Below are 24,022 nucleotides of genomic sequence, written 5' to 3'. Positions count from 1 at the left end.
GGAAGAGAAATGATTGCTCTGTGTGTAGTGATTGCTCTGGTTAGCTAAGGAAAGGGTTAGCTCTGAGTTTTGCCGTCAGAGGAGGTAGGTTGCAGCTTGAATAGGTGCTTTTTAAGCAACCTTAACAATTTTTAACAACATTTCTTAAAATTAATATCTCTTAATAGTATCTTATTAATAACATATATTAATAATGCTTTACTATCCAGTCCAAAAAAGATTGAGTTAGTTTAACAGAGATTATGGACTCGGAACACTTGTGCACTGTATATATGGCTCAGTAAAATTTATTTCATCAGCACATTGTGTGTTAAAAGTACTTGAAAAGAAACTACTGCCCAAGAAATAGTACGTAAACAGATTCACTGCTGGTTTCACCACCAGTTCTCTTCCACTCTTCTGTGCAGAGAGAAATGTCATTCCTTTCATATCTTGAGCAAGTAGTACATGTACCCTACTAAGCTACAAGATGATTTCCGCTAACAGTGTCCATACGTCTGAGAACTTCCTTTTGCATAGATATATGCAATGGCATAGAACTGGCAGTTGCATTGCAAGATATGTGACATATTTACAGCCTGAATGACAGGCATTCTCTCAGCAGAGAAAGGGAAATATGCGTATCTCCAACAAAACAAAACACTGTATCTTTCTTCCAGGACTATTTTACCACAGAAATTATTTTAAATCAAAGTACATGTAGTGTTTTGTTTTGTTTTTCTTCCACTGTATCTGTGATCTGAGAGGAGCCAGTTGAAATGACAGTCAACTATGGAAACTTTTCTTTTATCTGTATCCATTTGAGCAGAGGAGAAGAGAGTCTATTTTATTGTCTCTTCTAATTAATGGGGAAAATAAACCATGTAGCAATTACCTTATCCACCATACTTTTTAATGCTTTAGTAAAATGGCCATTCCTTTAAAATAATGCTTTTAATTTTTGAACCGGGGAACCAGGATACAAAGTACAGAGGAAGCCTACCTACATTAATGTCTTTCTCCAGCTCAAAGCTAGATTTTGTAAAACTAACCTTTCACAAAAAAAGTATAATTTCAGAAGTATATTTGCTTCCAAACAAAAAAGAAAACTGCTTTCAAAGTCTAAAATTTTAATAATTAAAAAAAATTAAAAGCAATTACATAAAAGGTGATAAAATCAAGTTAGTTTAGTAGTTGAAAGTTGATAAATAACAGATATGCGGAGCCATTTCCAAAATGGTGTTGCTTGTTAATGAACCATGAGCTAGGAGGCTAACTAAGGCGTATTCACTGGGAAATTTTATAGTGCTGCTCTTCAGGACAGATGAACAGGTGTTTCCCACAAATGAAGCCAAGTAACCAGTTTCAACACCAGCTCAGTATTTAAACGTGAAAAATATCCATCTTGATAATTTTATAAATGTCACTATTAATAATGAAATGTGTGCGTTTCCAGGCATTCCTTAGTCCTGAAAATCCTGAGGAGCCTTATCTAGAAGGCATTGGCTTTAACTGCGTGGCTCCAGGAAAACGCTTTATGCCGATGGACAGTTTATCAGGAGGTGAAAAATCTGTGGCAGCTCTCGCACTTGTGTTTGCTATACACAGGTAAAAGAAATATTATGGTATTAGCCAAGTATGTGGCTGAGTGAGTGGCAGGAAGATAGTGTCATACTTATAAACATGGTAAAAAAAATAAAATGTGCTAATAGAGTATCCAAACATTTACTAAAGTCCTTTATTCTTTACCTGTCATTGCTTTCTATCAAAACTTTTTGATAGAGTAAGTGAATCTCAAAAGTAATTAGAACATTTATTAACATTTTTTCATCTAAATGCAAAATACTGTGCTTTCTTCTACAGTTTTCGGCCAGCACCTTTTTTTATTTTAGATGAGATAGATGCTGCCCTGGACAACACAAACATTGATAAAGTAAGTTGGTCCCTTTCACCTCACCCTTTTATCAACAATATAATGATATCTTTTGTAGAAGGATGGCTACTTTTCATTAGAGGTTGTTGGGATAAAGAGATTGATAACACTGTCTTAACCTGTTTTAAAACGTACTGGGTTTAGGACTGAAAGAATGGTTGTATGAGATGTTAGGCTAGGGCTAGGTTTAACTTCATAAATCTAAGTAAGTGTGTTTTAATCCGTCCCCAAACTGTGAAATTGAGAAGATAGGTCAGGAGTGTGAAAGTAGGCTGCATGACCGCATGAGGTACAATCTGACTTGAAGGTCACTTGTGAATTGTTTGGCTGGAATTTTTAAGGCCTTTGAGTTCCCTTACCTCTAAGAAGCAGAAAGGAGTGTGTCTGCACGTTGAAAATCGAGGCATTCTATCACTGGAGTATTTATTTTGTATAATTGGCTTACTAAATATTTTTACACTAACACCAGTTAAGGGCTATCACTCCCATTGTTTTAGTCACATGAATTCTTGCTTGATGAAAATAGCTTCTTGTCCTCCTCAATTTCTCTTTCTCTTTTTGCAAATAACTATTCACTAGAACAAAAAACTCACAATAGAATACAAACAGTAAAGATTGTCAACTGTAGATGTCGGTCTCTGAGAGGAGGAGACTCAATACAAGGAGATTATACGTAGGACAGAGATCAGAAAGATCTCTGCATGTGCCTGAATTCTCTTGTATGCAAACATGCCTTTCCACATGAAGGAGGACCAAGCTATATTTCTCCTTGCATTACTATTAATGTCAGTCCTGGTAGAGCCTAACAAACAAAAGCAGTTTTATGAATACCAAACTTTTTTCCCTCTTTTTTTCCCCTCTCTTAATTTCCTAATCATAGAATCACAGAATGGTTTGGGTTGGAAGGGACCTCAAAGATCATCTAGTTCCAACCCCCCTGCCATGGGCAGGGACACCCTCCACTAGACCAGGTTGCCCAAAGCCCCATCCAGCCTGGCCTTCAACACTTCCAGGGAGGGCACAGCCACAATTTCTCTGGGCAACCTGGTCCAGTGCCTCACCACCCTCACAGTAAAGAATTTCTTTCTTAGTATCTAATCTAAACCTACCCTCCTTCAGTCTAAGGCCATTACCTCTTGTCCTATCACTCCATACCCTTGTAAACAGTCCCTCTGCAGCTTTCCTGTAGTGGAGTTAACTGTGATGTTCCAAGAACGCCAGAGTTTGCTTGGAGGGTACCTCTATTTTGTGCCTGCCAGAGAGAATTCCTTCTCAGAGATTACTGATTCCACATAGCATTGTGAGAAGTGTTTTCCTGAACGCAAATTCCTTAAAAATTCCTTGGAATACAAGTCCATGAGGGATACCCGTTGTCCACTACTTCCGAGCAGATGATATGCCCCGAGTTCGTTTTAACTCGGTCCGCTGTGTTTCAGCAACATCGCATTAGATGTAATGAGACTGCAATAAAAATAACTAAGCACGCTTTAGGGTTTGGCTCTCAAAGACATGATTAGAAATACGGTTACACATCAAATGATCACAAACCACCTCTGTGATCTAAGCTTTTTAGCAGGATACTCTTCTCGTTATCAGTCTTTCACTTGTGACCACTGACTTCACATAACAGTTGAAGATAACGTACTCTGGTTAAAGAACCAGTATTGTGTTTTCTGGATATTCTTAACTCTGGAGTCAAATGTGCCATGGCTGATGACTTGGAGTTACCCAGACTGCCTCCATGTTCTCCTTTACTGTCTCTGTTGTCTGCTATTACACTATTTAATGCTAAACTTCACATTTTTGTCTTTGATCAAAGCTGCAGTGTATTAGGTGATAAGCCCTTCCTATCTCTGCAGGCTTCTGAGGTGGTCTTTTGGATAGAAGTGTAAAATTCTCCATGGTTCTGTCTAGAGCTGGGCAGGGCTCCCAGATCACACCTAGTAAAATTGCTTGTCATTACCTGGATGACTTTTTAGTTTATATGTGTAAGTTCCTGTTGCAGTTGTTACAGATGTAGCAGTCCTTGATTACATACATGTTCCATGAAGCTGGTGATTTCTGGTGTGTCATCAGTTTTCCATAGAGACTACAAATGATGCATTAACACAGCTGCCACAGTTTGCCTTTCTTTGTGAGTAGGCTTATTCTGACACATCTGGCAGAAGAGATGGCTCCTTTATACCTAAGAATATGCTAAGCACCGTTCTTCAGAACACTAAAACCAAAGAATAGCTGACATTTTTTATGCAGCTAGGTTTCTCAGTTCAAACGGATTTCAAATCTGACTGGTTTACTTTTCTTCAGGAAAAATAACATTCATAACCCACTCTGTGTTTTCAAAAGATGGTCCTATTTACAATTGTTAGCCAAATGGTTCCTAGGTTCAACTGGTAGTATTTTTACAGTTTGAAAGTATCATATTTCATCTGACATATCAGCAACAATAGTGTATGTTTTTAAAATGTGTATTCAAGAAAATAATATTAATGCAGAGAGTTTAAGTATTGTATGTTCTGGTCTAATGTATATTTATAAAAATAACATCCAGAAATACCACTTTATGACCAAAGAGCTATTAAACTTGGATTATATTACACATTAGGGTTAACCCTGAAATTGCCTTAGTAGTCTACATTAAGCCTTTAGTTTAGTCCTTGGGGCCCGTCTGATCTGAGTGGGAAGTTACGCCAAGCTTCCTGCTTTGAAGTTGAATTGGGCTTCTGCCTGTTTTGTGACCTTCCTGGCAGGAGGTGCCTGTCTCCTGTTTGGCGCTCTGCGCTTCTGCAGCCTTTCTCCTGCCTGCTGCTCCTGTCACTAGATGCAGTGAGGAAGGGCTTGGGGCAGGATGACTAAAAGGGCTGCTCTTTTCACGTAAGCAATGTGAAACAGGCAGCCTGTGATACAGGCTCTGATGTATAATAGCTTGGAGAGCAGCTGCCCACGTAATGCAGGAAGAGGGTGACAAAAGTACAGAAGAGACATGGAGCTGTTGGAGCGAGTCCAGATGAGGGCCACGAACCTGATCAGAGGGCTGGAGCACCTCTCCTATGAGGACAGGCTGAGAGAATTGGGGTTGTTCAGCCTGGAGAAGAGAAGGCTCCAGGGAGATCTAATTGTGGCTTACCAGTACCTGAAGGGGCCTACAGGAAAGCTGGAGAGGAACTGTTTATCAGGGAGTATAGTGACAGGACAGGGGGTAATGGGTTTAAGCTGAAGGAGGGTCAATTTAGATTAGATGTTAGAAAGAAATTCTTTACTGTGAGGGTGCTGAGGCACTGGAACAGGTTGCCCAGAGAGGTTGTGGAGGCCCCATCCCTGGAAGTGTTCAAGGCCAGGCTGGATGGGGCTGTGGGCAGCCTGGTCCAGTGGAGGGTGTCCCTGCCCATGGCAGGGGGGTTTGGAACTAGATGATCTTTGAGGTCCCTTCCAACCCAAACCATTCTATGATTCTAAAATAGCGGTTTCCTAGAAAATTCCTTTAATTGGCTTCAACATCTACTTGTTACAAGGAGAGTTAGATTATTCTTGAAGCATATGAGAAGGGTCTTAAACTGCAGAATGAGCAAAAGCAAGCTTGCAGTGATCTGCAAGTGTAACTAACCTAATGTTTCCCTACTCCCAGCGTCTTTCATATCGCTTTCCTTATCCGTAAGATGCAGTTACTGGAAAGCACCAAAACCTTCACACAGAGGAATGAAATACTGCAAGCGAGCAAAAATGACAGATGGGAAACTGTATGTTGCTAGTACTCACTGGTATCCAGGTTTTATGCTTAGAACTAAGTTTGTTTTTTTTTTCTTTCCATTCTTTCAGTTTAAGGATTTACTAAAGTAGACGTGCAATAATTTACTTGTAATTATACTGTAAAATGAATGTGAATTATGTAATTCACTAAAGACAGTTCTTCCATTAAAAAAATCACTACCTTACCACGTAGATGTAACCGTGCAGACAAAAGTCTAATTAAAAATGTACTGCTTTTCCTTTATTCAGCATTTAATTTATATCTTGGGCTACTGTCATGTTCAGTTACCAATATATTCATACCTTTATTTTGCAGACCATTGAAAAAAATGTTGCTGTCTGCAGTGAACTAAGACATATTTAAGATCTTAGTATGCAGCCAGTAACCTTTTCACACTCTTTTGCTTACTCAGGAACTTCCACCTTCCTCTGTAGTTATATTAAGAAAGGTATTTTTCATTGGCACTGGCCTTTTTCTATAACTTTATTCATTGATGTGAATGATTGTTTTCTTAAGTGTTTTCAAAAAGCAGCAAATCTGAGGGAGTTGTCTTAAGAACGTGCAAAGTATCTGTCTAAAGACTGGTTTCTTTCTCATTTTTATCTTGCTTATTTCATAACTGAATTACTGACTTCTGTAGCTAACGTAGTTCAGTTCTTTCCTCATCATTCCCTAATTATAGCATGGTTTAAGTCTGCCAGCACTAACTTACTGAAATATTTGGCTTCTTTCCAAAGGTATCAAGTTTCATTAGAGAACAGGCACATGAACGGTTACAAATGATAGTTATTTCTCTAAAGGAAGAGTTTTATTCCAAAGCAGACGCTTTGATTGGAGTGTGCCCAGAGGTAACAATTAATTATTACCAAATTTTGTTAATTAATACAAGCTGGGGTTTGTTGAAGTACTGACTTACACTTAAGTGTTACTACAGTGAATCACGTACAGAATTGCGTTGGTGGATCTGAACTACTTTGTGTTCAGAAATAACTGCAGGTACTGGCTCAATGAAAAGATCATTTTGGTAACTCAAGCTGATTATTGTATCTCTAGTCATTTATGAAATGTTTATTTCAAATAACAGAAATTTTTTAAATTGTATGATCCTTCTTCTCAGCACGATGACTTTATGTTCAGTCGAGTACTGACTTTGGACCTTACCGAGTATCCAGACATTGATGACCAGGAAAGAACAGAGAAGCACAAACGCAGTTCTCCTTCAGAATAAAGCACGGATGACTCCAGGGCCAGGTGGCAACAGCAAGAACCCTGTCTGCAGTGGACTGTTACAAATCGAGTTTGAATGTTGCTATTAGAGGTTGATAGAGAAATGTTTGCCTTTCAAACCAAGCAGTTTTCTAAAATACTGAAGGAAGAAACTGTTACTCCTTGCTACAGTTTCTTAACAAGTAAGAGATAGCCAGAGGTTGTTACTGAAGTGTGTACATTCTGGTAAGCAAAGCTTTCTCTTCCTGTGGTTTGGGAGGGGTGAGGGTGTTGTCTTAAAATGAAGAATTACAGGTTCACGTAAGCACATGATTACAAAGAATAAGCCTCTCACTTTTCTTATGAAAAGTAATGTGTTTAGCCATATCTCCAGTGCAGTGTTTGGGTGCATCCTACCACTGGTCAGGACCTTTATAAATCTCTCTCCTTTGTGTTGCAGCTGCATCTGTTTGCCTTCAGATAGGATTATTTCCTGGTTTTTAAAACAAGCTATTGGAATCTATTATCTTCCGTGACTTTTGTGACACCCAGTTAGACTTCAGTGTTCCACTGCAACCCTATGAAAATATTAACTTTACAAAATCTCATGGTGTATCTCTATAGGTGTAATGTAATTTGGAAGAAATTTACCTTTCAGGTAATCTACCCTACACAAAAGTGGAAAGAATAAAACAGGTGTGAGTCAGGTAGCACCCTTAGAAAAAAATACATTGGTTTACAGTTGAGATTGTTATACAGTAGCTGTCACAGTAAAGTCAAGTTTATTTTGATGCCCATGCTTCATCTAAGAAGCAAAGTTAATGAACCTCGTTACAGAACACAGAGAACTTGAATCACTTTGCCTGGCTTATGTTTCACCTCAGTGTATGCTGAAGAGCTTTTACTTGGTTTATGGTTGCTCATAATTATTGTATCTTCTTATGTTCATATACTAGCTTCCTTTTGTCCACCATGCTGCTTACACGTCTGCCTTGTAATGTGTTGCTAATGCTGTGCCTGTTGCGCACAACTGATGACGTCTGGACATGTGGGGTTACTACATAAGGAAGGAATGACATGTGAGCAGTGGATAGTGTATTCCTATGGGAACATTTCAACAACATAAATGTGTCCACTTATACTGTAGACAGATGTTTAACAAATATTTATGTTGCTGCCACACTTATTTAATAAAATTATTTACTCTGAGTTTAAGTCATGAGTTGGCATTAGTCCCTTAATTCACAGTCCAGTGACAGTTGTGGAAATACACAGTGTGAAGGATTTTCAAAGATCTCTGACCAACAAATTGCAAATACAGAAGGCTTGGGTTTTGGGGTTTTTTAACCATTTGCTAAGAACAGCTGGCTGAAATAGGGGAAAAAAACCCCACAGTAATGAATTAAAGTGTGTACCTTTCAGCATTCTTCAGACTGTTTAGCTACTATACAAGAATGGTCTATCTGGCTTTAAATACTTTATTACAAGAGTGTATGCTGTCATCAGAGATGCTCTGTCAACTTCATTACACAGGTTGAGCAAAACAGGATAACAAATGGTCAAGTTTGTTTTCAGTAAGTACCTTACTCCTATTTAAAAAAAAAATTAAGTAGAAAAAGAGCCATCTACGATAGAATTGGCAAATATCATTTAACATACCAATTTGTATGGTTAGTTCTTTCATGGTACTCTGGTAATAATTTGACCAGGGCATTACACAAGTTATGCTTTCACTTAACAGATAAATGAAACAGACAAGTTTCAGGTTGTCCCCTTTGACTGTATTTTAAACCCTGAGGTAGCTCAAGGCAATCCTCTCCCTGAGGTGACTGTAACATCTTCTTTTATTATGGGGGGGAACAAAATCAAAACTAGGTGTTTCTGCCTTATGATGTGTGTTAAGACTTAAAATAACCCCTTATTACTCATCTGCTTTTCAGAATACAAATAAATGGCACTTGAATGAGGGGAGGCTGTTGTACAAGTTGCAGTCCAGCAGTGTCTACAAAAGGGAAGGTGTAAGTTGATCCTTACAAAGTGAGGGTATGTGATTTCCTAATGAGGATGTGACTTCAGGCACAAGATAAGGAGCTACATGACTTTAGAGTTAGGCTTAAATAATTGCAGTCATTAGCGTCATAAATAGCTCAGCTGATCTAATCAATTTTGCTGCAGCCTGAAGCAACAATAAAAGTGTTCTAAGTTGATACACCAGCATCCAGAACAGTGTGACTGATCACTTTTCAAAACAGCCAATTCATGCTGACTAGAGAAGCAAATTTGAGAGGTTAGTCTTACAGATAATGCTATGTGATGCTGAAAGACTTAATTTTCAAAAGGGATGTATGCATAAATACAACCTCCCAAAGGGAGAAGATGAGTATGGTCTATATTCAGGCTGGTTTTGCTTTTGATTTTTACCTTTTAAAAAACACAGCTGAAACCCTGAGAACTGACACTTGAGGTCCTTAGCAGTTAGACTGCATAGTAAAACCCAAGTATGATTTCCAGACTGTCAATCGTGAAAGGTGTTTTGTGGGGTAGAAGAGACAAGAGTCAGTGCGCATGCATTGTTTAAGATTGCTTTTCTAGACATAATGGCTTCAGATCTTTTCTTTACCTACTTCAGAACAGGCACAAAGACTTCCACACCACAAAAACTACCCATCTCAGTAGTTATTATAATGTCTAGAAAGAAGCATGCACCTCACTTTTAAGCTTTTTGTTTTGCACACATATGTACTAGAGAACAAGCAGAAATTGTTTTTGTGAGGTGGAAGTAAAGAGTTGATGTACCACAATTCAGACAGAAAGGTCATCTGACAGACCCATCGCTTCCACTCCCTGTAAAACCTCATTATAGTGGGATGTGATCTCAGAAGGCATAACAGATCAAATCCACAGGGAACATAAGCAGAGAAACCTGATTGAAGCAACTCTCCAGGACTGCCAGGTATGAATGTGCCGGTATCAGAACAAAGAGTGGTCCTGAACATGGTCTCCTGCAGACACTGAGGTGAGAGGCAGCTGACTAGAAAATTGCAGAAGATTACCAGTGTGAGCAACTGGGTCCAGTAACTTTGTCAGTTTAGTGCTGAGACAAGTCAGTGGTAGGTAGGTTCAGAAGTAACAGCACCTCAGAAAACAAAACAGTTAATGCAGTGCCTGCACACCAGAAATTGTCTACAACTACCTAAGATACTAACTGGTTTTAGTTCTGCTGTATCAAAACCATCAATTACCTGCTTTCTGAGAGAACTAGCAGCATACTCTACAATTTAAACAACTGCTAAATTATTTCCATAGAAGTACACTGCAAATAGGTCAGTAAGCTGACATGTACACATGGTATATACTTGCTGATACATTACTATGACAACCTTTTTTCTGGATGTGATCTCATGCCTTAACAGACCAATGAAAACAAATACCCTAAAAGTGTAAAATAGGCAGGTTATCATGATGTAGGTTCTATAAACATGAATCAACAATTCCTGTTCCTAACAGCTTAGAGATCTGAATCTGAAGCTTTCAAGCAGGCTTGTGCTGACAGAGTTCAATCTCCAGCAGCCTAACTGCTGAGAAAAGAATAACCCCCCCCCCCTTCATTTTTAAAGGCAACTAACAAGTCACAGGTATGCCAAATGTAATTTCTGACACATTCAAACATCACATCTCTTGTGGCTTCACCTTGGTTAAGAGCTTGGTCCAACTGGCTTGAGGCACAGGCAATGAAAACTTGCCCTGGCTTCTAAATGACCCTGCAGATACAGTAGTATGGAAGTGCCTGGAGAATAACTAGTCTGACTTGAGCTCTGCATACATTACACATTTACAGCTCTAGAAGAGAAAAGGCTAAAATACACAATTTTTATTCCACTTAAAACCATGGAAATACTCAGCTCAAAACTTTCCATGCAGCAGATGTAAAACACCTACTGTTAAAAAGCTTCTGGGTTGGGTTTTGGGTTTTTTTTCTCATTAAATAGTGGGTATACCATTATCTGGCTGCTTGATTCTCTTAGGACAGTCAGTGCCGTTTTCTAACTTCCTTTTAGCACAGTCCACACATGAAGTTCCTGTGGAGGGAGGGGGGGAAAGGAAATATTTTAATATTGCTACATACATGTGGTTTACATACTTGTTATCACAAGCACCAAATACTAAGATAAACAATACTGGTCCCACTGTGGTTCTTGTATTTGGATTTTGAATTATAACAGTAACCCTACTGAAAGTCTGCAGCAGTGCAGTGATCTAACACCGAGCTCTGGTATTAACATTAAAACAGGAAGTAGCTAATTATGCAGCTGCCTTTTAAAGAAAATAATTCTTGATTTTTGTGTGATAATGCCTGGGGAGTTCACAGGTGAGAAGCTGCTTTAAACAGTTTGGATCCCTTATTCAGAGGAAAAAAAATTGTGGTGTGAGCTACCATTGGAAGTATAAACAGCGTAGCTGGACAGTAAAAATGAATGGAAGGGAATTGCCTTCAAATTCAGGACATCCATCACTTACTTAGAACTTTGGATATATTTTTTTGCAGGGTATTATACAAATCTGTGTTAAGGAAATTTCTTCCTTGCTAGGTATTCCAAAATACAAGTAAATGGGTGCTAAAACGATGTGTAAGAAGGAGGGTGCTAATATGTTAGTAAAGGAGCTTCATATTAAGTGGAACCAGAATAAATTGTGCTCAAGTTTTTAGTTTCTTCTCCACTGATGCCTAATTGTACTTGACCAAAAAAGGGATTTATGAACTCATGTGAAAGGCAGATGGAAGTACAAAAGTAATCCCTGACTTTACACCTGCCCGCAAGTGTCTTGGACCTTGTGTACTTTTTGATGGTGAAAAAGTGGGGATTTTTAATCTCCTGCAATGTCAAAGACCCTTATATGCAATAATGAAATGGTACTTTTTTTACAATTTTGATATTATATTATTTGCAGCAGCTGCACAAATATCTTAGAAGTATAATCTTTTTAAGTTGAAGTGTTGTTTCAAAGGGAAGTTTTGCTATTTTATACCATAAATTGGAATGTATTATTGCTCTACTTTTTCACAGAAGCATCACAAAGATAACTGAACAACACTTACTTACCTAAAAATTCACCTTCAGTATTATATGCTTAAGCTTGAGATTCATTCCTCTATACCTTCTTAAAGAAGGACTCAAAATAGCCAAACTTATCTCTGGAAATTTAAGCCCAAACCTCAGAGATGTTCATATTATCTTAGAATACTCTGATCAGACAACTACTTTTGTATATACATTTTCTCTTCTATCATTTCTCATTTTATTAACAGCTGAAAGCCAGCAGTTACCTGCTAATATGTAGAAAGAAAGAGGGTAAAAAGAGAATCTTTTAAGCAGACTTTCAGAGCTAAATCAGAGCACTGCACAATAATAATTTCTTTGTAAATAAGACTTATTTTTATCTGACAGATTTTAGAACTTCCTGTGAAAATAAGAACATTACTTACCCAAGAGTGTTGTGCTGTCCACTCGATCAGCATCTAGAAAAGTGTAAGAGACAGCAACAGCACGTTAGCATCCAAAAGGTTCTTCTACTTTTATGCAACATCCCACACCAGCAAGGTTGTATTTAGAATCATAGATTTACCATCACAGTGAAGAATTTCTACCTAATATCTAATCTCAATCTTCCCTCCTTCAGCTTAAGGCCATTACCCCTTGTCCTGTCACTCCATGCCCTCATAAACAGTCCCTCTGCAGCTTCCCTTCAGGTACTGGAAGGCTGCTAGAAGGTTTCCCTGGAGCCTTCTCTTCTCCAGGCTGAACCACCCCAACTCTCTCAGCCTGTCCTCATAGGAGAGGTGCTCCAGCCCTCTGATCAGTTTCGTGGCCCTCCTCTGGACTCACTCCAACAGCTCCATGTCTCTCCTGTACTGGGGCCCCCAGAGCTGGACGCAGTACTCCAGTTGGGGTCTCACCAGAGCGCAGTAGAGGGGCAGAATCGCCTCCCTCGACCTGCTGGTCACACCTCTTTTGATGCAGCCCAAGATACAGTTGGCTTTCAGGGCTGCAAGCGCACACTGCCAGCTCATGTTGAGCTTCCCATCAATCAATACCCCCAAGTCCTTCTCCTCAGGGCTGCTCAATCCATTCCCTGCCCAGCCTGTAGTGCTTGGGATTGCGCCGACCCACATGCAGGACCTTGCACTTGGCTTTGTTGAACTTCATGCGGTTCGCACAGGCCCACCTCTCCAGCCTGTCAAGGTCCCTCTGGATGGCATCCCTTCCCTCCAGCGTGTCGACTGCACCACACAGCTTGGTGTCTGCAGACTTGCTGAGGGTGCACTCAATCCCGCTGTCCATGTCAACAAAGATGTTAAACAGTGCTGGTCCCAGTACCGACCCCTGAGGGATGCCACTCGTCACTGGTCTCCACTTGGACATCGAGCCATTGACCACAACTCTCTGAGTGCAACCATCCAGACAATTCCTTATCCACTGAGTGGTCCATCTGTTGAATCCATGTTGCTCCAATTTAGAGACAAGGATGTCGTGTGGGACAGTGTCAAATGCTTTGCACAAGTCTAGGCAGAGGCAGATGACATCACTTGCTCTTCCCTTATCCACCAATGCTGTAACCCCATCATAGAAGGCCATCAATTTTGTCAGGCACAATTTGCCCTTAGTGAAGTCATCTTGGCTGTCACCAACCACCTCCTTATTTTCCATGTGCCTTAGCACAGTTTCTAGGAGGATCTGCTCCATGAACTTCCCCAGTCTGCGATGACTTTTGAAATATGGTTAGTGGCTTAGCAACTTCATCTGTAGATGAAGGCTAAGCAACTTCATCTGCAGCCCAGGCTACCTCTCCAATAGTGAGCAACAGGTCCAGCAGTGGCTGTCCTCTGGTCAGGCTCTCCATCACCTGTACTGGGAAGTTGTCCTCAAGGCACTCCAGTATTTTCCTGGACTGCTTACAGTTTGCTGTGCTGCTTTTCCAGCAGAGGTCCAGGTTGGCTGAAGTCCCCTATCAGGATCAGGGCCTGCATTTCCCTTTTCGTTCAATTAACCCTTTTAACAAACTCCTCCTGACATTTTTTAAAAGAGAGTTTGTAAAAAAGCATGAAAAAATGAAACCTGACAGTAATGTAAAGAGCAGTTACGCACATTTGAAAACAGGTTTGTTTGGGATCTTGACTTGTAAATGAGATCAACAAGATTCTGAAGTCAGAGTAAGCTCCCTCCTTCTTGAAAGTAGTATGCCAATCAGTAATTCCACCAAACAAAAAAGGGAGCATTACGGTCTGATTTTGCAGTCATTTCCATTTACAGCTAATGTAAATGTATCAATCTCCCGCCCTCTTTGGTATCAGCGGTTGCTTTGCAATACATTGGATACTCCAGACACCGCTCAGACTATGAAAAGTACATCTGTCGCATCCACCAACAGCACCATGTCAAAGAACTAACTAGCAGGCTGAGGCTAGTTCAGTGTCTGATATTGCACCCCAGCTTATTTTTGGGTGTCTGCACTGCAGACAGACTTCCTGAAACCTAGATGCTGCTGTGCTAACTATTTTGTCTAGCCTCCATGGAAAGAAAAATCTAATCCAGTCTCAATGTAATATTCATCCAGTTACAAAACCCATTACCTAATTTGGGCATACACCTGCAATTTTCCTTTAGGGAGGGCAAGGGGAAGGTTCCTGCTATGCACCACTTGGGAATAATTTTAGACAAAACAGTTTCACTGACTTGATTAATAAAAAAGAGCTGTGAAACAGTCTTCTTCCCAAGGTCATTTACTCTGGTTATTTTCCTCAAAACGGATAAGCCATAGTAGAACTGTTCTGTTTGGAAAACATTAAAGAAATCTTTTTCCTTCAATGTACAGTTGTTGTTTTTCCCCTACTTTTAAAGGCTCTTTATTGTTACAGCTAAGGAATTTTATGAGTTGACAGACAACAGGATGGAAGGGGGCAGGGAGGGGAGTCGGTGAACAGACCTAGTTAGCAAAATTTAGCTCCCTGTCACTGCAGGACTGTTACCTTCAGCAAAGGTGTGGACTTATTTCACGTTTTAGCATTAAACGCTCTACAGAATGCCATTCCTTCTCACAAATGGAGCAGTATTCCACAGCCTCTTCTATTTTATTGTCACCAAACATTATCCTCACACTCAGGTTTTCTCCCCATTCGCCCTAACTGTGTTAAGCCAAACACCATTGGGTCTACTGATTTAATTTCCCATTCTATGCTTGATCAGATATTGTGGCTCAACCAGCTTATCCCACCAGTTAATGCCTTCAGTTATTTTAGTTTCTTTTACTGACATGTCATATTTCATATAATGCAACATTCAATATACTGGAGTAGTTCAGGCCAAAATAATACACCAAGTAAACATCTCAAAGAAATGCTACCAAAAAGACAAATTCAAAATTAAAGATTAAATTTGCAAAAATCCACCGACCTTACAGGAAGAAACGGAGTTACTATTTTGTCACGTGTTCCAACTCTGCATACCATTCACAAAGACGCTGCAGAGGCCTAACACTACGTATGCACAAGGTCAACACCTCAGACCAACTGCTGATTGTTCAGAAACGGCATCCTGCTATGTACCTACTCAAAATTTTCTTATTAAAGAGGACACATTACCTGGACTTCTCTGCTTGCAGATTTGAGCAGTCAGATCTTGTACATACTCTGGGAATTGTTTAAAGCAGTCCCCATAGGACACTACTTTTATTCCGTGCAGCAGCATATCTGCCTGGAGCTTAAAAAAGTGGTCTTCATTTTCTTTAAGCACCAACATATAATGTTCTAAATCCACTTTATTCTTTACGGTATAAAGAAAGAGAGCTTGGAATATCTGATCACGCAGAGTCTCTCCGCAGCCCAAAAACAGAAAAGACTTGGTTCGATACAAATTTTGAAGAACTTCCTGTTAAGAAATATAAACACACAAGAGCAAATTTACTTCAGTAGTCAAAAGGCAAAGGTAAGAACTTTTAAAATATGTCAGACTTAAAAGGAGAAGCAGAGCAGACATCACTATTGAACTGAATTAAGCATATGCGTTAGAATCTGGGCAAACTGACATTTTGTAAGCAGTTTCTACAGAAAAATGTATATTCAAAATCAAAGTTAACGTACAAAATTAAGTACACATGTAAATATTTCCAGTAAGGGAATTTTAAATTGAAAGAATTGATGGCAAAATATTGGGCTCCTGTTAGGGCAATCCATCAATAAGGAAAATTAATATCCTTGACCAAATGTCTGACTTTGCAAAATACCTAAGATATGACATTAAGTCCAGGATCCAGAGCTGGTAACAGCTTCAACCCCTAAAAAATGAATCCAAGTGATCAAATGCTGCTGAATCCTTGTACTAGTGTCTAGTATTTTCATGCTAATGTTCATTCATGAGATAAATACAAAGAACTCTAAAACTATGACATACAGTTGAGAGTTCTAATTGTGACTTACAAAGCAGCAGTATAAAAGAGCATACATTGCCCTAGCAACATAGCTGGCTTTCTGAATAATGCTGCCACTTTTCTGGGCCCCAATTATTTAATCTATATGATCTGACAAAACCCTAGCTTTAGGTAACATGTATGCAGTGATTACAATAAAACAGTATGGCAAAACAGAGTAAAAATGTTAAAAGATCACACAAACCATGACTTCAGGATCTTGAGTAACATCTTTATATCCTGAGGGATCTAGCACCATCCCACAGGGATCTGTATACAAGCCATGAATATGAAGAACTCCATATTTTATATGACCTCTCGCCCACTGAAGAACCTAAAGCAAATCACACAAGTTACATTCTTTTGTTATACCATAATACACTAGAACAACTCCGATTCTGCACAAATACGCAGTTGTCCTAACTTACAAAACCACTTAAAGCAGAAAAAACTTCTTTCGCACTTTGCAGCAAGAGATAATTTCAATTACTAATTACACAGCTTACTTTACATTATAATAAAGAGGTAACTGCTGATACTGAAGACATCTCTGACTTTTTGGTCTAAACAAGCGTTCAACCAAGAAGCAAGTTCCTGCAATGCTGACAGAAAAGATATGAACAGCAAATTAACTACCAGCTAGGTAAAATCGTATTTATGACTGTAACAATTACTTCATGTAAGTTAAATAAATGTGTGAGTTTTTTCCAGGGACTGGGGGGAGGGAATTGGTTAATAAATGTGTCACTGAAATTCTATTTGGTAATCGTTACCAGATAATTCAGAATAAAAAGATACTGAAAATAAATGTCTGTGCATCTGCTGTTAGCTTATAGACATGCTTTACCAATAAGAAGTTTTAGCTTTGACAGTGTTTAAACAGGAAAACATCTTTGAATGAAGCTTACAAGCTGCCTTCATAATGTCTAAAAATTTTACTGCTCTCATTATACCTTATCCTTATCTTTCAAGTCTAAAGATTCCATAGGTTTACTCTGTTGCTGACCAAATATTTCAAGTAAATTATCATAATTTGTAGTCAGAACCATCGTGCCTCTCTCCATGAGCCTCAGGATTGATTGCAGAACAACAGGATTCTGAATGTGGTGTTCTAAATTATCAAACACCTCCATTAAGCAATCTTGGAAGAAGTTGGGCTTCGTATCCCCCGTACGCTGAAGAACGAGAAAGATGAACACTTCGTAAGGACCACGTGCACCATTATAAATGCCTCCAACAGAAACCCCACACCATTTGTCTGCTTAATGCCAAAGCATTTCTTTAAATAAGAGCTTACATAGTATACAAAGCATAAAAGTCTGAATGTACAAAATCATTAAAAACAATCTCAAATTTCAGGTGCTCTTCCCTCTGCTTAATGAAGCTCAAAATGATAGGCTGGTTTTCTCAAGGAGGCTTGTAATACACGTACAATAAACCAAACCTATTTTGCCACAGTTAAATCCTCACTCGTCGCTTCTAAACAAACAGGTAGGTACGATTTCCTAAAAGGAAAGGCTGCGTTTGCCCAGGGTATCTGCCAAGACTGACAGGAACACGTAACAACTCTAAAATTGACAGGCTTCTTAGTCAATAAACAGTACTGCACACAGACCGAATGCCTGTTTATAAGCCCAATGTAGTTACTGGCCTAACTTCATGGAAACCTCACCATTCTCAGTATGCTTGTACTGCTTTGAAAATCAGTTCGTGTACTAAAATTATCATTCCCTGGATTCAGAGTCTGGGATATACTATTAAAGGTTTGGTCTTGCTTCCTGCTTGAGAAAAACATATTAATCCTTACATATGCTGCAAAGCCTAACCACACATGCAGATTCCTCCCAAAAGAGAGAGGTGGTTATTACACTTTGCCTGCAGAGAAGCTCACCACATCCTACAACTTAGCAGTACATACATCACCCTAATTATTTCAACTGGAAAACTTGGCAAACCACTTAAGACAATCTGAAAATCTCTGGAACCTAAAAACAAATGGCTGAGAGACTGGGCATATACGGACTGTCTTCCGTGAAGTGCGAGCTGCAGCAGTGATTGTGTGATCTAAGGCTATCAGCAGGGTCAAGGTCTACCTGTATTTTCAGGGAACTTCTAGTTTTAGCCAGCAGAGCTATAAATTCCTTTTAGTTCCAGGAAACATTACAGAGAATATTTAACAGCTGAGACTCTTGCTTGCATTATGATGAAAGTTTACTTAAAACTAAAACCCACGGATTTTCTAGCCTCTCCAAACCCTATGGTGTATTATTTGATGACCATCAAAATTTCAACTTTTAGAAAGCAGAATTTTTGTTGATAACAAAATAAAAGTATATAACAATTTTAGAAATCAATGTAAGTTCTAAACATACTCACTGGTGACATTTTCCTGATCAGATCATGTGCAACCACAAGCAGGTCTCTATCTTTGATTACTTTTTTACGAAATTCAGCCACGTCTCCCGGATGAAGCACCTCCAGTTGTTCGGCTGCTTCAATTACAGCCTCAATACAGCTTCTCCAGGAGCACAGCGCTGGGATTCCTGGTGCTACAGCAGCACTTACCCCAGTTCCAATTACAAGAAGAAGGTCCCGAGGCTGCTTTCTTATTAGACTTTTTAAGAATTTTCTTGAAAACAGAAAACAAAAATCTTCATTTTTTTACAGTGCATTTTCTAAGTTGCCTGAAGATCCCATGACTGACTCAAGAAGTCCAGACGAACTATTAACATGCAAAATATTAACCAACCAAAAGGAACAGAGTTCTCCGTTTCTATGCAGAAGAATGGAATTGGCAACAGCTCACAGCCTTCCCCAAACTGACAATGTCCTTTTAAGTCTTCTTGTCATTTTAGACAAGAAAGCGTGCATAATTAAAATAAAAAAAATGACAACAACTTCAAATGACTAATGTCCCTGAGATCCAAATTGACAATTACCAATTTTCAGTCCACTGGGCTAGCCAAACACCATTTCACATGAAATTTTGAAAAAAGTAGTCAAAGGACTGTCCAGTGATTTACTTAATACATGTCTGATAGAAAATAAATAGAACTATTTCAAAGAGACAAGTCACAACATTTCTAAGAAACAAATTTTTGTTTTTCTAGGAAAAAGAGCTTTTATTCTCATTTATTCTCACTTTAGGACACACGAACATAAGAAGGGTCATGCTTGTTCAGATCAAGGGTTCATCTATCCCACTCTTCAGATGTTACTAACCACAGATTACTCTCAAAGGCATATTTGGTTCTACATCAGTATTCACTGCACAAGCCAGCATGAGAAACTCGAGAAAGTCTGGCTTTCATGATTACTTTGCACAGAAGTGAAAATGCATTTAAACCATACAGTGAAATCACTGTATACTAACAAGGATTTCAGTAACACAGAACCTTAGAATTCCCTTGGCATTCAAAACTACCTTTGACAGAGTTTTTAATTCCTGTTAATCTGGTAATATGAATGTTTAACACCTCTTATTTCACAATCATCTGAAACTATCTAGCTAAAATGATGATATTTAACTTGAGATGGCCTCAGGCAAAGCAATTAATCAACATGTAGATAAGGTTGCTAGCTAATGCCTACAAAGAATATACTGCTGATAATCCCCATGCCTTCCCGCAACAAAGTTCAGCACAAATGGTTTCCTCCCAGCCAGTATACATTTATTCCTCACAAACACCCTGAGTGCAAAGCACTTGCTCAGTGGAGAAACTCGTATCTGGGATCAAGTTTTCAAGTATGATGTTGTTCTCCTATCCAATTTTCAGGAACGTATTTCCACCACGTTTTCAGATTTTCATAAACAGACAGTTTGGTATAACCTTTGCAACACAAGTTACCTGGATTTCTGCTCACTCCTAATTGTTGATTGTTCTGATGAATCCATCTCTGAGCCCTAAATAAAACAAAAAGAAAAATAATTCTTAATGCTTCTACCTTAAAAAAGGCCAAAATTAAACCCAGATGTATTACTGATAGCATTTTCTATTTATTCTTATCAAGTATTTTAAAATCAAGACTCCATATGTCACATCCCAGTTAAGCAACACACCGATAGAAAGAAAGCTGACCAAGTATGAGTGCATAAACCTTCCACAGCTCCACTGAAGCTCAGTTAATTGACATTTTGAAGCTAATGGAGATATAGCTAGTCATGCTGCTGAAAAATACTTGTGTCTAAATTCAAGATAAAATTTATCATACCCACTAAAATGTTCATTCAAGTAAATAAATGCATTTCTTGAAAATTTTCTTCTGCAATAACGAGTTGATTCAACCAAATTTGTTGAAACCAGACTTCTGCAATACATCCTGATCATAACAGGCCCTCTGCGAGCCACCTGGCTACTCTACCAGACCATGTAACATGAAAGATTTTTTTTCTCAGCAAGCATTTTAAATAAAAACTTATTTCTGTATCATCTTACGCTTTAGACAGAAAACAATATAGAAGGACTGCATCTTGGCAAGAGAATCTGGCTACAATATCATCACTCGGAAATCCCCAAGTTTCATTACGTTAATTGTTGGTTTTGTTTTTATAAGGATATATTTTTTTGTTTGACTTTGAAACACATCTTAGTTTGTGGTTGTGGAGACTGCAGACTGCAGACCCTAATCCCTCAAATAAGCATTCTGCCAGACCCTATGGCTCATAAAGCCACTTGCCAGTTCTCAGGTTCACATGCTGAAAGCTAATTTGGAACCAAGAGACCCAAGTTTGGAGATCATTTGACCAAAAAAACCCCCAAAACCCCAAAAAACAAAGAAAAGAACAAAACCAAAAAAAACCCGACTCTGTGATAGAAGGAAATCAGCACTTCTGAGGAAAACACACAGATCTCTTCTGCAAATCAACCCAGGGTGCCTTTTTAAGTGGAAAAATTTCTTGTTGTAATATTTCTTTTTCTCCATGCTCCCTTCCTTCAGTGACAGTATCCTACAAAGATGCTACACTATCATCTGAAGAACATCAGCACATTCAAAGTTCAGAACAATAATCTATCTAGAGCAAAACACGTCAAAATCTAAAGAACAAGATTCCTTTATATATGGAAAAATTAGGAGTTCACAATATAAAAACAACACATGAAGGAAGCGCAACTTATGTATTCTGAAAAAGGTTCTATTATTTTTTAACCCCATCCAGTGAAGTAATTGGGAAAGAATCCCCAAGAAAGTTTTAACAATTACATGTGTAACTTACGAAAATTAATAAAATAAGCATCTCACCACAGGATGCTTTCAGAACTAACATTTTAGACCTCATTGTGTCCTTCTATCCCTTAAAGTTGCTTCCTGGAAGCAGCAGCTGTGCAAATAAGTGGCAGGAATTATCACCAACCTGTAATAGCTAAATGGCTGCAAATACCTTTGGGTACCAAGTAATTGTGAACTAGTCTCAAATATTCCCTTATTAGACATAACAAATACTTCTTCAATGAGCATGCCTAGAAAAAGAGAGGACCTGGGCACCAGCATTCAACATTGGTTTGCTTTTAAAAAGACACACAGGACTAACCAAAGGCGTGCGCAGTTGCTTTTCAACAACCTTTCCTCATGGCAGCCTGGAAATCGGACCCCGCTATAATCCAGGTACGCCCGAAAGCGCTGAATGGGAGCTGGGTCTTTACTGCAAACACAAGGAGGGTTCCATCAGAACAAATTCTAACGTCCTATTTTCTTCCTGCTTGGGAAAGTAAGTTTTATTTAAAGATCTATCGATGACATAAGAGCTCTATTCACTCACTGGAACTTCAAATTAACGTTTCCATTGAACCAAACGATTTTTCCAAGCAGTTAATTACATGAAAACAGCCCAAGATATTCAAAGCAAAAGAAACACAGGGCAAAGGAAAGCCTCTTTCCCTTACCCACCCCTCCTGCCCGCTGATTCTCTCTGGAATAAACCCAAGCGCATCAGGCTGGACAGGGCAGCGGTCTCTGCTAAGTTAAATTCCCCGTCTGTCTGCCCGCGGTAACTGAACCGGCGTCGCTTGGCGCAGCCAGCGGGCACGGCGAGAGCCTGCCGGCGCACACCGGCCCCCGGGCCGGCGGCACTACTCCTCCTCCTCCTCCATCACCTGCGAGTGAAGGGGACCCTCTCCCCCGACAAGGCCTGCGGAGGCCCTGCTGCCGCCTGACCTGACCTGCCCGGGACCCGCAGCCCCGCTCCGGCAGCCCAGACGGCCGCGCCTAACGGCAGACGGAGCGGCCGTCCAGCTCAGCAGCACGCACCGCCCCCCCCCCCCCCGGCCACCTGCCGCGCAGAGGCCTGCGGCCGCCATCCCCCCGCGCCCCGCCGGGCCCGGCCTTGTCGCCCCAGGGGAGATGGCTCTGCAGACGGGGGGCGACGCCGGACGCGGACTGGAGCGGTGACACCGGTGTGTCGTCGTTCCCCACCCCCGCCGGCACAGGGCCGGGCTCCGGCGCCGTTACCTCATGGGAGCGGCCTCGCTCTGCCCCACCCCCGCCGCGCTCCGCCAGGGCAGGGCCAGCAGCACGAGGCTCCCCGCCCCGCCAACCGCCGCCCTCGCCGGCGGGACCGTCCGCTCCCCACAGCTTTCCCCGCCGGCTGGGAAACAGCCGCCCCAGGAGCAGGATTCCGCCCGAGGACGGTTCCCTCCCGGCGCGGAGCCCCTAGCCCGGGCGGGTGGAGGCCGGCTGGTGCCGGTTACAATCCGCTTCAAAACCGCGAACCGTTTCACCGAGACCGGCGCAACGGTTGAGCGGCCGCGGAGTTGAAGAGCTCGGCGCACAGCCCACACCCTCCCCCCGGCAAGCTAGGGGGCTGCTGGGCGAGGCGGCGCACGCTCCTACGCCTTGTTTTCTTCATAAAATGGAAAAAAAAAAAAAATGCACGCACCGCTAAACACCCTTCAAATTCTTCACAGGCAGAAATACAAATCAGCAGTCTACGAGTCTGTGTGACACAGAAGAATCAATTATCAGTTACAGGAGAAAGGGAACTGGTAAACTTGAAGATTAATGTGGTTAGCGCCATGAAAACTTGAGACGGTAGAAGCGGTAAAGATGAAAAGTATTAGGGTGAGGAGAAAGAGAAACAACCAAAGACCAGCAGAGAGAGGCTGTAGAGTTACCTTCCGTGGCTCTGCTGAAGGGTGGGCTCGGCTGCCTGTGCCGACAGACATAATTAGCCATAATCCTGTGATGCGTTAACAGCAGGTGGCATGTGACGTCTGTCCGCAGTGAGAGCAAAGCAGCCCGTTAGTTGCCTCAGCTAGTCACGTTTGAAAACCAACAGCCAAAGCTCTCCTCCTCTTCAAATTATTATTTTTTTTAATTTAGTTTTTAATCTGTTAAAGCCATCCTTCACCATGGCTCATTAAGGCATTTGATTAACGATACCGAGCTCTGTTCCATCGTGTTTTCTAACAGCATCGCCCGGCGTTCTTTGCAACGCTGTGGGTTTTGTGAGACGACCTTAGGAGAGGAGTCAGCTATACATGAAAACCAGGCAGTCAGGTACATAAAGGCTTCTAATTGTGCCCAGGGATGCTTACTGACGATCCAGACTCCAATTGCAAAACTGTGTTGAAAATGTGTCATTTTCCAGTTTTAGTCTCATAACCAGAGTTTTCAAAACTCATGATACCATTTTACAGATTTGTGACGACTTGGAAAAACTTCTTGGCATAAGCTTCCTAAACATAGGTCTTAACAGA

The 24,022-nt window shown here is 40.4% G+C and overlaps 2 protein-coding genes across 4 annotated transcripts in view; one reads left to right on the top strand and one right to left on the bottom strand.

The window, feature by feature from the left end:
- SMC1B (structural maintenance of chromosomes 1B) overlaps positions 1-8,081 on the top strand; it is a 38,499-nt gene extending 30,418 nt beyond the window's left edge. The window contains exons 22-25 of the mRNA XM_075760288.1: positions 1,436-1,587; positions 1,843-1,912; positions 6,398-6,508; positions 6,778-8,081. Coding sequence (XP_075616403.1) covers positions 1,436-1,587; positions 1,843-1,912; positions 6,398-6,508; positions 6,778-6,888 — 444 coding nt within the window. The 3' untranslated portion in view covers positions 6,889-8,081. The remainder of the gene's footprint in view (positions 1-1,435; positions 1,588-1,842; positions 1,913-6,397; positions 6,509-6,777) is intronic.
- FAM118A (family with sequence similarity 118 member A) overlaps positions 1-23,592 on the bottom strand; it is a 32,044-nt gene extending 8,452 nt beyond the window's left edge. The window contains exons 1-9 of one of the 3 annotated variants that reach the window (XM_075760273.1): positions 23,438-23,592; positions 20,177-20,232; positions 18,705-18,957; positions 17,282-17,503; positions 16,534-16,662; positions 15,505-15,790; positions 12,352-12,384; positions 10,865-10,945; positions 8,331-10,002 (exon numbers count right to left, since the gene is read on the bottom strand). In XM_075760273.1, coding sequence (XP_075616388.1) covers positions 9,971-10,002; positions 10,865-10,945; positions 12,352-12,384; positions 15,505-15,790; positions 16,534-16,662; positions 17,282-17,503; positions 18,705-18,957; positions 20,177-20,232; positions 23,438-23,488 — 1,143 coding nt within the window. In that variant the 5' untranslated portion in view covers positions 23,489-23,592 and the 3' untranslated portion in view covers positions 8,331-9,970. Of the gene's footprint in view, positions 1-8,330; positions 10,003-10,864; positions 10,946-12,351; positions 12,385-15,504; positions 15,791-16,533; positions 16,663-17,281; positions 17,504-18,704; positions 18,958-20,176; positions 20,233-21,543; positions 21,772-23,437 lie in introns of those variants that run through there. The other 2 variants (XM_075760258.1, XM_075760267.1) reach the window with 2 other exon arrangements.
- Positions 23,593-24,022: the final 430 nt, after the last annotated feature.

This window comes from Balearica regulorum, chromosome 1 (genome assembly GCF_011004875.1).
Source record: "Balearica regulorum gibbericeps isolate bBalReg1 chromosome 1, bBalReg1.pri, whole genome shotgun sequence".
Taxonomy (NCBI): domain Eukaryota; kingdom Metazoa; phylum Chordata; class Aves; order Gruiformes; family Gruidae; genus Balearica; species Balearica regulorum.
The sequence above is the reverse complement of the archived record's forward strand: the minus strand, read 5'-3'. Positions and strand labels throughout refer to the sequence as shown.